A 14,723-nucleotide genomic window follows, 5' to 3' on the forward strand; every position below is an offset into this window, starting at 1 on the left:
CAAAAATTTACATCATTATGGAATTAATTGACATAGTAATGAGTAACCAATATGTTAAAAGTAAATCCTTTTTTATCATCAGAGTTTCTGTAGTAAATGCTCCCTGAATGTGCTAGGGAGACACCGGTAATTCTGACTGCCTTTATCCCTGAAATGGGAAGACTTGTCTGTTGTATCTGTTGCTTTGAAGCCTAAGCTCGTTACGAGGTTGTGTGGTTGGGCTGCTGCCCTTCCCTGCGCTCTCGTCTGTCAGCCCAGGGCATCTTTTGCCTTGACTTTGTAAGCGCAGCGTTCAGCAGGTAGTAGATAATGCTCTGCTGCATGCTCAGTGTTCCGCGCGGTTGGAAGGATGTTTGTCTGCTTTGATGCCAGCAGACGTCACAGGCAAGCTTCCCCCGAATCTGCCTGTTGTTCGGATGACCCATTCATTAGGAGTTTGCTCCGACTGGCTTTCTACTTGAAGGAAAGAAATTGAGATATTCATTTGTAAATCCTTACTTTATTTGAATTCTACCCATTTTTTTTTTTAAGATTTGTTTTTATTGGGGCCTGGCGGCATGGCCTAGCGGTTAAAGTCCTCGCCTTGAAAGCCCCGGGATTCCGTATGGGCGCCGGTTCTAGTCCCAGCAGCTCCACTTTCCATCCAGCTCCCTGCTTGTGGCCTGGGAAAGCAGTTGAGGACGGCCCAATGCATTGGGACACTGCACCCGCGTGGGAGACCCGGAAGAGGTTCCAGGTTCCCGGCATCGGATCGGCGCACATCGGCCCATTGCGGCTCACTTGGGGAGTGAATCATCGGACGGAAGATCTTCCTCTCTGTCTGTCCTCCTGTCTGTATATCTGGCTGTAATAAAATGAATAAATTTTTTTTAAAAAAAAGATTTGTTTTTATTGGAAAGTCAGATATACAGAAAGGAGACAGACAGAAAGCAAGATCTTCCCTCAACTGGTTCACTCCCCAAGTGGCCCCAAAGGCCAGAGCTCAGCCGAACCGAAGCCAGGAGCCAGGAGCCTCTTCCAGGTCTCCTACACTGGTGCAGGGTCCCAAGGGTTTTTTTGGGTCATCCTCTACTGCTTTTCCAGGCCACAAGCAGGGAGCTGGATGAGAAGCAGGATCACCGGGATTAGAACTGGCACCCTTATGGGATCCCAGCACCATAGCAGGCAAAAACTTTAGCCACGAGGCTACTACACCAGGTCCAATTTACCCATTTTGAATGTGGAACCTGCTTTTGTAGCATGTGACAAGGGTACTACTGGATTTACTTGATTCCAACATGTAAGTTGTATTCTTGCAGTTCTAGCTACTGTCTAATAATCACCAAAGTATTTTTCTGTCTTTGAATAAGGTAAACCTTGCTTACTATTGAATTATTCTTTTTCCCTAATGTGATTTGAGAGGGAGATGAACACAAACCGAGTGAGAGCTCCTGAGTACGCGTTCACTCCCTGAACGCCTGCCTGAGCCGCTTGCCAGGGCCATAGTGAGCTGGGAACTCGGTCAGTGTGACAGCCACTCAGTCACCTAAGCCATCATTGCATTGGAAGCAGCTAGATTCAGGAGCATAATGGAGATAATAGGGCTTCCTCTTAAATATTGAAGAAAGTACAGCAAGAGTGTATGCTGCTGGGAATGATTTAGTGAATTTGCTGCTGCCCTCAGGCCAGCACCTACAGGTTGAGGGTGTGGGAACAGTCCTGAAGCAGCGGTATGGTGAGTAGCGTATCAAAGACACAAAGGGAGGGCATTTCCTGGGACGTGGCCGCCAGGGAGCAGCCATGAGAAATTAGTGAGATGCTGTGTCCCGGATGAGGGTGCTGTTGGAGAAGGGATGGTTCCTAGATCAGTAGTGTCACCAGAGGGCCTACTGAATTTCAAATTCTAGAATTTGAGCCACCCAGCCCTCCAAGGGATTCTGATACATACTAAAATGTGAGAGTTGCTGGAGTGTGAAATAGGACTGATCTGTTTGAAGGACAGAGCTATAGGGAGGGGTGTTTGTGTGTGTGTGCACACTGGGACAGACAGGGAGAGGCAAACAGAAAGAGGTCTTCCATCCTCTGATTTACTCTTCAGGTGGCCACAAAGGCTGGGGCCAGCAGGCTGAAACCAGGAGCCTGAAACTTCATCCATGGCTGCCACAAGGGCCCGGGGCCCGAACAATGGGGTCATTATCAGGGAGCTAGATCGGAAGTGGGGCAGTCAGGAGTCAAACCCTCACTCATTTGGCAGCAGTTGGACTTGCTCTGCCACAGTAGCAGCCCAGTAGATTTCTCAACTCTGGTATTTTATTCTGCTGTATGGTACAGGGATTCTTAAACCTGGAAAGTGTTTCCTTTTGCTTGCAGCCAGTCCAGAGAGCTCAGACAGTCCCAGCAAAGTCAGTACTCATGGCCTGTGTGCTGTTCCAGGATCGCCCAGGCTCCCTGCTTGTTTATTACCCCTTGGTTCTGTGAGGGATCCTGGGTCTAGGCAGCAGTGTTGCATTTTGTTTTTAACGTCCCCTGTCTTTCGGGAGCAGAGGTGTCACCGTTCTAAAACACTCAGATGTCTGCTGCTTGGGGATGGTCATGGGAGTATGAATTTGCTATCTTGATAAGCCCTTTGGGTCATGAAGATGTGTTTTTTTGTTTTGTTTTTCAAAGGATTTTGGTGAGCAGGGAGGTTTTTTATTTTGTTTTGGGTTTTTTTGTTTGTTTTTGTTTTTGCTTTTGGTTTTTGGATTTTGGTGGCAGTGGGGAGACTGAGCTTGGGAGCCGTGCACCTAGCAGCAGGGCCATGAATGAAGTATCAAGTCCAAGCGGGTAGAAACAATGTTTGTGTTATGGATTGGTTTCTAGGTGTATCCAGTGAGGAAAGCAAGCTGTTAGATGTGGAATTTGCACCTTCACCTACCCAGCATTCCTGCAGATTTTCTGAAATAAAAGAATTTTAAGAGGAGGAGGAGCCCACTCAGCTTTCCAGCACCTTCCTGGGAGCATGGTCAGTCGGTGTTGGTGCCTGCTGGTATTTGAACAGTCTGTCTAGGAAACATGGAGCCAGTCTCTGGACTGTCATGGAGTTAGTGCTGGCGTCTTGTGTAGTATTTCAAGATTTCCAAGGCTGTCTACTGGATCATTCCTTTGTCTTTAACAGTTAGACTCTGCTCAGTTGCACTTGCTGAAGCATGAGTAAATAATTCCATTCAACCCTGCTCATGTTTAAGGAAACATTGTCCTACCTGCAGTGGCCGAGCAGGGCCGAAGCAGTGAGTGCAAGGCTCCGCGTTCTCCCTGGTAATGGCCACCGATGGGAAGCTCCATGGCAACGCAGATGTTTAATTCAGTGTCAGGGTAGCTAGGTGGACAGAAGCCTACAGAAGTGGATGCTCGGGATGATCTCTGGAATAAGGTTGTGAAGATCAAGAATTTAAAATAAATCCCGATGGTACATGTAGCTTTATGTCTCCTGAAAGTTTAAACAAAGAATGGGTTTTTTTTGTTAGCAAACCAACTCAGTGTAGATGCCAAATACCAGTGTGCGAAGTGGTGCTCAGCCTAGAACTGGCACTTAGAAATATGTATTAAGTGAATGGGTGCCATGTATTATTCCTGGACTGATGCATTAGAGATGAGCTCTACGGCCTGCTTGACAGGAGCACAGTTATCAAATCATTGGTGGTCCCAGGCAAGAGAGTGTGATTGCCAATGTCCAGTTAGTAATTCCAAAGCAAAACTGTTAAACAGTATGCTACTAATAATGTACTCAAATGCCCTTATTTACATTTTAAAATTTATTGATGTATTTGAGAGCAAGAGAGAGCATTCCCAGCCTGATCACTCCTCAGATGCCCTTGACTGCCAGGGCTGGATCGGCTGAACTGAATGGTGAGCCTCCTTCGTGCGTGGTGGGAACCCAGGGCCCAGAGCCATTACCACTGCCTGGCAAGGTCGCAATACCATGAAGCTAGAGTCAGTAGCGGGAGCGTGGACTCGAACCCAGGCATTTGATGCAGAATTTGAGCATCTTAAATGCTAACCCAAATACCACACCGCTTTTTTTTTTTTTAAGCTTTGTGTGGGTAGCATGATTTGAAATAATTAAAATTATCTCCTTGCTCATTAGGATGACTTTGAAGCAAGACACATCATCTCTTATATAATTTTTAGATGAAGTTATAAATGTTCACTTCAGAACTACCTGAAGATTGATAGGGATGCATTTGAAAAGCATTATTTTTTTTATTGATTCTTAATGTAGTAAATTACTGAAGTTATTTGGCAGCAAACAGAAGTGGCCTGTGAAGTGGCTCACATTTATTCTCCTGATAGAGGCACAATTTGCATTAATTGCACTGCAACTGCACTCACTTATATTAAAAGGCTTCTACTATAATTAATCCTTTTTATTTCAAATCATTTTGGCACAATTTCGAGCTATAAACACTCATAAAAGACAGACAGTTGAAAAATATGTTATAGGTTTTTTCCATATACCTATTGCTACTTTTTTCGTGACAAGCAGTTATTGATACGTTTAAGCACGAGCATGAAGCAGCTGACTGAGAATGAAGGCCAGTGTGAAAAATGCTAAGTGGATTATTTTGCATACAAAATAGGCAGTTTTTGAAGTTGTGTAATTAACCTGTGTTTAGAAAATACCTTGATTTATGCTTACATCGGTATCTCAGTTGCATACATTATGGAAATTTAATTTATAATCCATTTAGCTGATGCGATCATAGTTTTTAGTGCTATCATTTATTAGTGCTTGTGTATTCAAGGCTCTGAAGGTTTAAACCTGCCCTATGTAAAAAATTATACCTACACATTTGCATTTTATGAGTCACAGTGGGGTTTCTGTTTAAAATGCAGGTAGCTCTGATACATTTAAATGAATTTTGCCGGTTTATTGTTACTAACGCAGCAATGGCAAACAATGACCTTATATATTGAACATCACATGATTTACACTTCCAGTTTACTTTTAAAGTCTTTGTACAAATGAGGGCTTTTCTGCAACACCTGGAATCAATCACGGAGTTTTATGCAGGATGTTATTCTTGGCTTTGAACTCATCATTCACTTGGAAGGAATGGTATTGCTGAGTGCTGCAGGTTAGTAGTATCAACCATTCTTAACTGAGTGCTGCAGGTTAGTAGTATCAACCATTCTTAACTGAGTGCTGCAGGTTAGTAGTATCAACCATTCTTAACTGAGTGCTGCAGGTTAGTAGTATCAACCATTCTTAACTGAGTGCTGCAGGTTAGTAGTATCAACCATTCTTAACTGAGTGCTGCAGGTTAGTAGTATCAACCATTCTTAACTGAGTGCTGCAGGTTAGTAGTATCAACCATTCTTAACTGAGTGCTGCAGGTTAGTAGTATCAACCATTCTTAACTTCAGGCAAACTGGCTTTTCAATACAACTGTATCGTCAGTAGACGGCCAAGTGCTGTTTGCTGTTTTGTTACTCAGTCCTTCATTAGAGACCTTTTTTTATGTTAGTACCCAGATTAATTGGGTAATAATCAGTATTGGAAATCAGAAATAAAATCCACAAGAATGCGGTGCTTCCGCTTACCTAGAGAGCACCGAGAATCTTACTGCACCGCAAGGTGCCAGAGAGCCTCGGCCCACTTCTGTGGCTTCTCTTGCCACTGTTTTTTGTTTGTTTTGTTTTGTTTTTTGTTAATTCACGCAGATCTGCCTTAAAAGTCCTCAGGCCTCACATTTAGTGTGTGTGATGTTGTGTGGTAGTGACTTCTTAGTTAGAAGAGTGACTTCTTCATCAGTAGTTCCATTGATAAGTGAGGTCTTCATTTTCTTGTGCCAGTGGGTGAGCTGCGTCCACAGTCGGGGTGAAGGAGTCCGTTATGGCGTCTCCCTGTAGCACAGCTCATCATAGGAATGCGCAGTGTGGGGTTATCTGTCCTCGGGCCTTGTCCATCCTTCCTGCGGTCCTGAGCAGAAGATCCTCTTTCCAAGGGACCTTCGAGCAAGATTGGTGGGGACTGGGGCGGTGGGGGGGGCACTTTGGCTTTGGGACTAGACCTCAGGTTCTCCTCCACCTCCTGGGGGTAGTCCTGCTTCTCTGACCTGGGAATGTGGGGGAAGATTTCATGTGGATGTAAATATCTGTCTGTCTCCAGATTAGACATTCTAACAAAAATGACATTTGTAAGGGAAATATAAATTTCCTGATGATTTTTATGGATTCATTCTTTTATGTTAAATTAGAGAAATATCCAAATAGACCAAGTGTTTAAGAAACTTTAACAAGTTTTGTGCTTCTATACTGTTAGAATAAAATACTGAAGATAGTTTTGTAAATGTCACAGCACGTCTTTTGTTCTTTCTTGGATTGGTATCCCTACACCATTAGAATGTTTATCATATAAGGTAAAGCCCTGGTATTGTGTTGGAAACCTTGCGTATTTTTACTTTTTGCCTTCTTTTGCTAGGGAAATTCTGGAAGGTAATGGTAACACTTGATTTAATCTGTGGTAATAAAAATTGAAGCCTCAGTGGGGTACCTTGTTGCATTAGCCTGAATGACAATAGCAATCATTGCAAATGATCAGTGTGATGGTAGAGCAGGTTAATCCTCCACTCTGTGGCACCAAGATCCCATATGAGCCCCGGTTCATGTCCTGGCCATTCCACTTCCAGTCCCATTCTCTGCTTATGACCTGGGAAAGCAATGGAAGATGGCCCAAGTCTAGTTTTAAATATTTTTGGTTTTTTTTTCTGAATCAGTTACATATAAAGAGAGCGAGACCAAGGGGGTATTCTTTTTGCTGGTTTATTTCCCAGATGTTCATAGGAATACTGGACCAGGTCAAAGCCAGGAACTTCAACCCTGTCTCTCATCTGATTGGTAGAGGCCCAAATACGTGGGCCATCATCCACTGCTTTTCCCAGGCTATTAACAGGGAGCCAGGGGCCCGGCGGCATGGCCTAGCAGCGGCTAAAGTCCTCGCCTTGAAAGCCCCGGGATCCCATATGGGCACCGATTCTAATCCCGGCAGCTCCACTTCCCATCCAGCTCCCTGCTTGTGGCCTGGGAAAGCAGTCGAGGACGGCCCAAAGCATTGGGACCCTGCACCCGTGTGGGAGACCCGGAAGAGGTTCCAGGTTCCCGGCATCGGATCAGCTCGCATCGGCCTGTTGCGGCTCACTTGGGGAGTGAATCATCAGATGGAAGATCTTCCTCTCTGTCTCTCCTCCTGTCTGTATATCTGGCTGTAATAAAATGAATAAATCTTTAAAAAAAAAAACAGGGAGCCAGATAGAATGTGGAGTAGCCAAGTCACATACTGAAACCCATATGGGATGCTGGTGTTGTGGGCAATGTGGCTTTACCTACTATGCCACAATGCCAGCCCCCTTAAAGACTTCTAGACATGTAAAATTACATGAAGTCCAAATTTGGAGTGAGCCATCACTTGTTCACACATTGTGACTGGTTTTGTGTTATAAAGGGAAGGTGGAGTACTTACAGGAACAGAGATGTTCTGCTTGCTGTAAGAGTTGAGCTATGGGGCCCGGCGCAATAGCATAGTGGTTAAAGTCCTCGATTTACACGTGCTAGGATCCCATATGGATGTTGGTTCTAATCCCGGCAGCCCTGCTTCCCATCCAGCTCCCTGCTTGTGGCCTGGAAATGCAGTCAAGGACAGTCCAAAGCCTTGGGACCCTGCACCTGCGTGGGAGACCGGAAGAAGCTCCTGGTTCCTAGCTTCAGATTGGCCCAGCTCCAGCCATTGCGGCTGCTTGGGGAATTAATCATTGGACGGAAGTTCTTTCTCTCTGTCTCTCTCTATATACACCTTTCCAATAAAAATAAATGAATTTAAAAAAAAAAAAAGTTGAACTGTGGAGCCCCTCTACCCCCACCACAAAAAACTATGTACAAGTCCCAGTATCATGTCCTTATGAATGTGGATTTGTTTGGAAATAACTCTTTGCTAATGTAATCGTGTTAGGGTGAGATCATGTTGGGTTAGAATGGGTTCCAAAAATCCAGTGATTGTTATCTCATAGAACAGAGATTCAGACATAAACGTGGATACACACACAACTAGAAGATAAGGCTGTGAAGAGGCAGAAAGAGTGATGCTTTGTGGATCGGGGACCATCAGGGATCATTGGAGACGAGGAGCCGAGAGGCCACAGAGGCTCTTCCTGTCGGGCATTTGGAACTGGGAGACGCTCTGGTTGTAAGGACTAGGTTTGTCAGCCTCCATTGGGTGACCAGTTTGGGTCCTCATTCCCATTTCAGCCTCTAAATAGTCTATTCTCGAATTTTCCACATGCTGAATATATACAGCAAGTTCTTCAGATGTGGCCTGGCATGACATTTAAGACTATCAGCTCCCACCCTCTTTGTCACAATATAGGAGAAATTTCTTGAGTTTCTATTAATGTCATTTTGAGCATGCATTGTTTTATTTTAAGAAGGCATCAGAAGTTGTTTGTGTTAAGTGGCGGCCTTTGTCCATTGCTCTTCGTTTAAGGCTCTCTATGAAAACATGCTGGTGGAGCTGCCTTTTGCTGGCTTCTTTCTCTCGAAGCTGCTTGGAACGAGTGCGGATGTCGACATCCACCACCTGGCCTCCTTGGACCCCGAGGTCTATAAAAACCTGCTGTTTCTCAAGAGCTACGAGGGTGACGTGGAGGAGCTGGGGCTCAACTTCACCGTGGTCAACAACGACCTGGGAGAGGCACAGGTGAGGCCCTCATCCTGTTCACGTGTCCACGAGAAAGGCGCTCCACAGTCCTCTCCAAGTGGTGGTGGTCCTTTCGTGTGAGAGTAAAATCATTTCAACGGAGTTACCATGGCTGAGGATCTGCAGGGACCCGAGTCACTTCAGCGCGGCAGCCTCTTAGCTGAGCTCTGTCCCAGCTCCCTTGCAGTGACAGCCTGTCCTGCATAACAGCCGTGCTCTCTTGGACCTTGTCAGCGTGAAGCCCTGCTTCTGCCTCGTTCTTCCTGGGGCTACAGGGTGGCTGGTTACTCATCTTTCAGCTTCCATGTGGGACGTCAGCACTGCAGGCAGCAGCTTAACCTGTTAACCACAGTGCTGGCCCCTGAAGCCATACTTAGTATCTCCCATTTTACTAGATCATTCAGTGACCTTTCTAACTTACCATTGATTTTCAAGCCTCATTTACAGGAAGACACATCGTTTCTGCAATAAATAGTGTCAGTTAAATCACCTTTGAAATACTTGACTCACATGGTACTCCTTAGCCGAAACCTCAGACTGATACCGCTAACGTTTTATTTTGGTAGACACACATTAAGTAAGTTGAATTAATGCAGTTCTTTATCTCTTTATTTCAAGTCATTGTGCTGTATACATTTGGAAGTTGTTTTTGTTTGTTTTTAGTGTAGGAGTATACATTGTCAATATGAACTGTGTAGTTTAAGGTATGTATATTTTACAAGTAAGCCAAAAGAACAAATACAACTCAACACCCTGGGAAAGGTGCCTGGAACCTTAGAGCAGAATCTGAACGGATGATTAGGAGCAAGAATTGGCTGAAGGTCAGAGGGTCAGAGTGCAGGCAGTTGGGTGTTAGAGATCCAACCTTACAGGACTGAGATGTAGAAGCTGATCGTAAATTCACAAGAGAGATAACGTGTGATTCCATAACTGACCTTCAGTATTTTAGTACTGCAGGAAAAGGTGTCCTAAAACAGGTGCACTGGTGATGGTGGTCAGAACTTGACGCAGTGGTTAGGCTGGTATGCCCATAGTCTGTATCGGGGTGCTTGGGGTGAAGTCCTGACTCCAACTGAGGCAACAGGTGAAGACTCAGCATGCGGGCCCTGCTCCAGCCTGCTGTGCTTCCCAGCCACTGGAAGTCAGCTGATGGAGTACAGTTGTACTCTCTAAATAACTTGCAAAATACATAAAAAATAAATAGGGAAATACTTCATGTAAGTGTAATCATAAAATACTTGACTTTTTGTGGTTGGCTTACTTCATTTAGCATAAGTAGTCTCTAGGTTCACCCATATTGTATAATATGTATCAGAATTTCCTTGATTTTCTGTTTTATGGGCAGAGCACATTTTGCTTGTCCATCTGGTGCTAGATAACTTGAGTTGCTTTCCTGTTTCAACTGGTTGGCAGTACCATTGCAGCAAACATGAGCATGTACATGTCAGCTATCAGCTACTTTCAGTTGCTTCTGAGTGTGTGTCTAGAAGTGGAATTGCTACATTGTATGTCGGAATGTGTCAACATTGTTCATTGTTGAATTTTTTGAGCTTTTTTTTTTTTTAAGGAAGAACTCAGTTGTTTGTTTTTTTAAGATTTATTTGTTTTTATTGCAAAGTCAGATATACAGAGAGGAGGAGAGACAGAGAGGAAGATCTTCCGTCCAATGATTCACTCCCCCACGTGACCGCAACACCCAGCGCTGCGCTGATTCTAAGCCAGGAGTCAGGAACTTCTTCCAGGTCTCCCACGCAGGTGCAGGGTCCCAAAGCTTTGGGCCAGCCTCAACTGCTTTCCCAGGCCACAAGCAGGGAGCTGGATGGGAAGTGGAGCAGCTGGGATTAAAACCGGCACTTATATGGAATCCCAGTGCATTCAAGGTGAGGACTTTAGCCACTAGGCCACAGCAGCGGGCCCGGGCTGTGTTTAACTTTCTGAGGACTCGCCAAGCTCTGGTGCAAAGCCTCCAGCAGCTTAAGTTCCTGTCAGCAGAGTGCGGGAGTTGGACTTCTCCATATCCCCCTGCGCTGTGACTGCTCGCCACCTCCCTCCTGTGCATTCTGACAGACATGGAGAGGTACTGCATTGGTGTTACTCACACTGCTAGGCTGTGATCTGGAAAGTTTCTCAGGAAAATTTAAAGATTAAACATTTTTTTATCTTCCTCTGTAGACTGCAGAATTCCTGTATTAGTTTTTATGCCACAGTGATGTATCCATAAACTAAAACGAAAAATATACCCAAAGATTTCTATATGCTAGCAGTTGAAACTTCTGTATATTGTTTTCAAGTGATGGTCTTTGAAACTTGAATTTTCATTTTGTTCTCAAGCCTTTAAGGGCACTTGTCTCGGAATCAAGTGTGGCTTCCGTTCTGGTCACAGACAAGGACCAGACACTGTGCATGTGCGTTCTCCAGCTACGTAGCCTCTACAATTTCCTGAGAACTGATGCTAACAGGGCCATGAAATAGGAATGCGAATTAGAGGAGTTGTATTTTATTGACACTGTGAATAGAATGTGCAAAAAAAAATTTTTTTTTTGTAATCCACACATATTTTTATTGGTAACTCAGATTTATAGAGAGGAGAGACAATGAGAGAGATCTCCCATCAGCTGACTCACTCCCCAGGTGGCTGCAACAGCCAGAGCTGAGCTGTTTCTTCTGGATCTCCTGTCCTCCTCTGCTTTCCCAGGCCACAAAAGGGGAACTGGAAGGGAAGTGGAGCGGCTGAGATAGGAACCAACGTCCATATGGGATCTTTGCACATGCAAGGGGAGGACTTTATCCACTAGGCTGCTGCGCCAGCCTGGGGTCTTTCTCTTATGCCCAGTTAGGGCTTTTTTGCAGTGTGGCCTTAGTCAGGTCGTGGACTCCTTTCCCTTCTGCCTTAGTTACCTTCATCCCAACCTCTTTTATATGGTAGAACTGAAGCTTCCACAAGACAGAGTTCAGATGTTTTTTGGGATGGTGATGTTTGTCAATGTGATACAGATGATGCTGTTGCTGGCTACTGTCCCTTTGCGCCATCTAGTGGCATGATTTTAGAATGGAGTAAAATCAGCACTAGATACAAGTCAGTATTATGACCTGTCCAAGGCCTTTGCTAATAGGAGAATTTTCCATTTTTCCTTCTGAAATAGATGGTAATAGTGACATGTCACATGTGCACGAGTTCCATTAAAGCTCCACCGGTAATACTGGGATCTATAAAAAGCAAGAGTGTGGAGTAGATGTTCCAATTAGTCATAGAGATCCCCACTTGGTTAGCTGCTGATAGATGATAATATATAGGGATCATTATACTGAAGAGTCTAACTAGAAAAATTGAGAAATTTACTGCTGAGGCCGGTGCAGTGATATGACAAGCTAATCTTCCACCTGTGATGCCAGCATCCCATGTGAACACCAGTTTATGTCCCAGTGACTCCATTTCTGCTGATCCAACTCCCTGCCTATGATCTGGGAAAGCAGAGAAGGATGGCTTAAGTGCTTGGGCCCCTGCATTCTTGTGGGACATCAGGAAAGAGATTCCTCGCTCCTGGCTCCTGGCTTCTAATTGGCTCAGCTCTATAAAAGTGAACAAATCTTTTTTAAAAAAGAAAAGAGAGGGCTCAGCGTGGTGGCCTACCGGCTAAAGTCCTCCCCTTGAATGCAACAGGATCCAATATAGGCACCGGTTCTAATCCTGGCAGCTCCACTTCCCATCCAGCTCTCTGCTTGTGGCCTGGGGAGGCAGTCAAGGACGGCCCAAAGCCTTGGGACCCTGCACCCACATGGGAGACTTGAAAGAGCTCCTGGCTTTGGATCGGCACAGCACTGGCCATTGCAGTCGCTTGGGGAGTGAAACATCAGATGGAAGATCTTCCTCTCTGTTTCTCCCCCTCTCTGTATATATCTAACTTTGCAATAAAAATAAATAAATTAAGTATAATGTGCAAATATTTCACTGTGGGCAGTAATGTGAATTATTGTCTGCTTTGTCTCTTCAGTGTGGTTAGTTATGGTCTGTTCATTAGAAACTGAGAATTTTGGCCTGCTAATTTTAAAGGAAAGTTCTAAGGGTTTAAGAAGGACATACAAGTTCATGGACTGGCTCATGTTGTGCACAGGAGTTGGTGGCATCCCATGTGAGTACTACTTCTGGTCTCAGCTGCTCCACTTCTGATTTAGGTCCTTGCTGATGCACCTGGGCAAGTAGTGGAAGATGACACAGATGTTTGAACCCTGCTCCCACATGGGAAACCCAAATGTCTTCTGTCTCCTGGCTCCTGCCTGGTCTTTGTAGTCATTGGGGCAGAAAATCAGAAAATGGAAGATGTCTATTACTGTAACTCTGCTTTTCAAATAGCATAAATAAATCATTTAAAAAATTCTCTAAGTTTTTTAAGAGCAAAATTAAAACCAATGTTAGGTGCTAAAATTTATATCTATAAGTAGAGTTTTAGAATTCATATTTCCCATGAATTGTTTGAAAATCCTTAATAATCATTTATTATGTAGAAAGGATTGCACTTGGGGTTAGCACTGTGGTGTTGTAGGCTAAACTCTGCAGCTCCTGTGTCCCCTCTGGGCACTGGCTGCGCCACTTCCTATGCAGCTTTCTGCTGATGACCCTGGCAAGGCAGTGGGAAATGGCCCAAGTGCTTAGGTCCTTGCCATCCCCATGGGAGACCCAGATGAAGCCCCTGGCATCATACCAGCCCAGCTCCATTCATTATGGCTATTTGGGGCGTGAACCAGCAGACGAGAGATCTCTTCTCTGTCTTGCCTTACAAATTTTTTTTTTTTTTTGAATAAAATGATTACACGTGAATCTTGAAGCCTTGGCCCCATCCCCGGTTCTGCTGTTTTGCTGTGTGACTTTGACATCAGTTTCCTCCACCTGTCTTAAACTCTCAGAAGGGGTGGGGTACAAGGTGCCGAGCACCCTAGGTGCTGGAACAGCAGTCCTTTCAAGGCGACAGAGCTCCAGAGCAGTTCAAGGGTCTTTAAATATGCCCCCACAAACCTCAAGCTTTAGCATTATTTGACATGGATTTTTTTTTTTTAAGGGTACTTAGTTGTTTTGATTTTTCAGCTCAAGAAAGGGTTTTTAATTGAAAGAGGTGTGTTTGAAATATCGGTTTGTTTTGATTAAATGGGGTGATTTGGAGGCTTGGAAGTTCCCTTAACTGATCGCCAGCCCTTTTTGTCTTCCAAATCACACCAGTGCGTCGTCATTTATTACCTGCCTTAATCCATTTAGAGGAAAGGGGTGGTGTTTTATATATTGAATATAATAACCAGCCTCAGGAGGCTTGGTTAACAGATAGACTGTCAGCTGAGTACAAGCAGAGGAATTAAGGTAATGGACACAACTTTTAATCAGAATGAAGACAATGGATTTGAAAGCCCATTCCTAGTCCTGATGGATCCCAAACTAAGAAATGAATTAGTAAGAATAATTGACTCTTCATTTAAATGTGTAACATTAAAGGAAGCAAATGGGATAAATTTCATACCCACGCTGAAAATTACCCAACTTTTATGAAAGGAGAACTAGGAAACTACCATGCCCTGTAATGTCAGCTTGGGATATTTTAAGTGAGGCTCTTGAGCACATGTGAAAATGGCTTTTCTGTAATATGGTAAGAAATTGTACTGTAAATGCCATTGCCCGAACGCAAGGTACTGTCTTGTTATTCTGATTGTAACAGCTACTAACGGACTGAAAGGCCAACAGCAAAGTCACAGAAGTGCCGGCTGCTTTTTTCATAATCTACCCTGTAAGAATTTCTTTCTTCCCTCAAACTTTCCCACCACTTCTCATGTGTTAAGCCCAGTTTGTCCTGTTGTTCTCTGCTTGTGATGGTTTCCTTATAAATATGATCGGCCTGCAGTGTCTTAGTTCAGTTAGTCTATTTTTTGTCCTAAGTCTTACTTACGTACTTGAAAGGCAGACTTAGAGAGATCTTCAAGCTTCTGGTTCACTTCCCAGATGATTGTGTTTGTCTGGTCTAGGCTGAAGCCA

The 14,723-nt window shown here is 44.3% G+C and overlaps 1 protein-coding gene across 1 annotated transcript in view; it reads left to right on the forward strand.

The window, feature by feature from the left end:
- Window positions 1–14,723, forward strand: part of UBE3C (ubiquitin protein ligase E3C) — a 103,689-nt gene that overhangs the window by 71,029 nt on the left and 17,937 nt on the right. The window contains exon 19 of the mRNA XM_058660652.1: window positions 8,498–8,710. Within this exon, the coding sequence (XP_058516635.1) occupies window positions 8,498–8,710 (213 nt within the window). The remainder of the gene's footprint in view (window positions 1–8,497; window positions 8,711–14,723) is intronic.

Source organism: Ochotona princeps, chromosome 2 (assembly GCF_030435755.1).
Source record: "Ochotona princeps isolate mOchPri1 chromosome 2, mOchPri1.hap1, whole genome shotgun sequence".
Classification (NCBI taxonomy): domain Eukaryota; kingdom Metazoa; phylum Chordata; class Mammalia; order Lagomorpha; family Ochotonidae; genus Ochotona; species Ochotona princeps.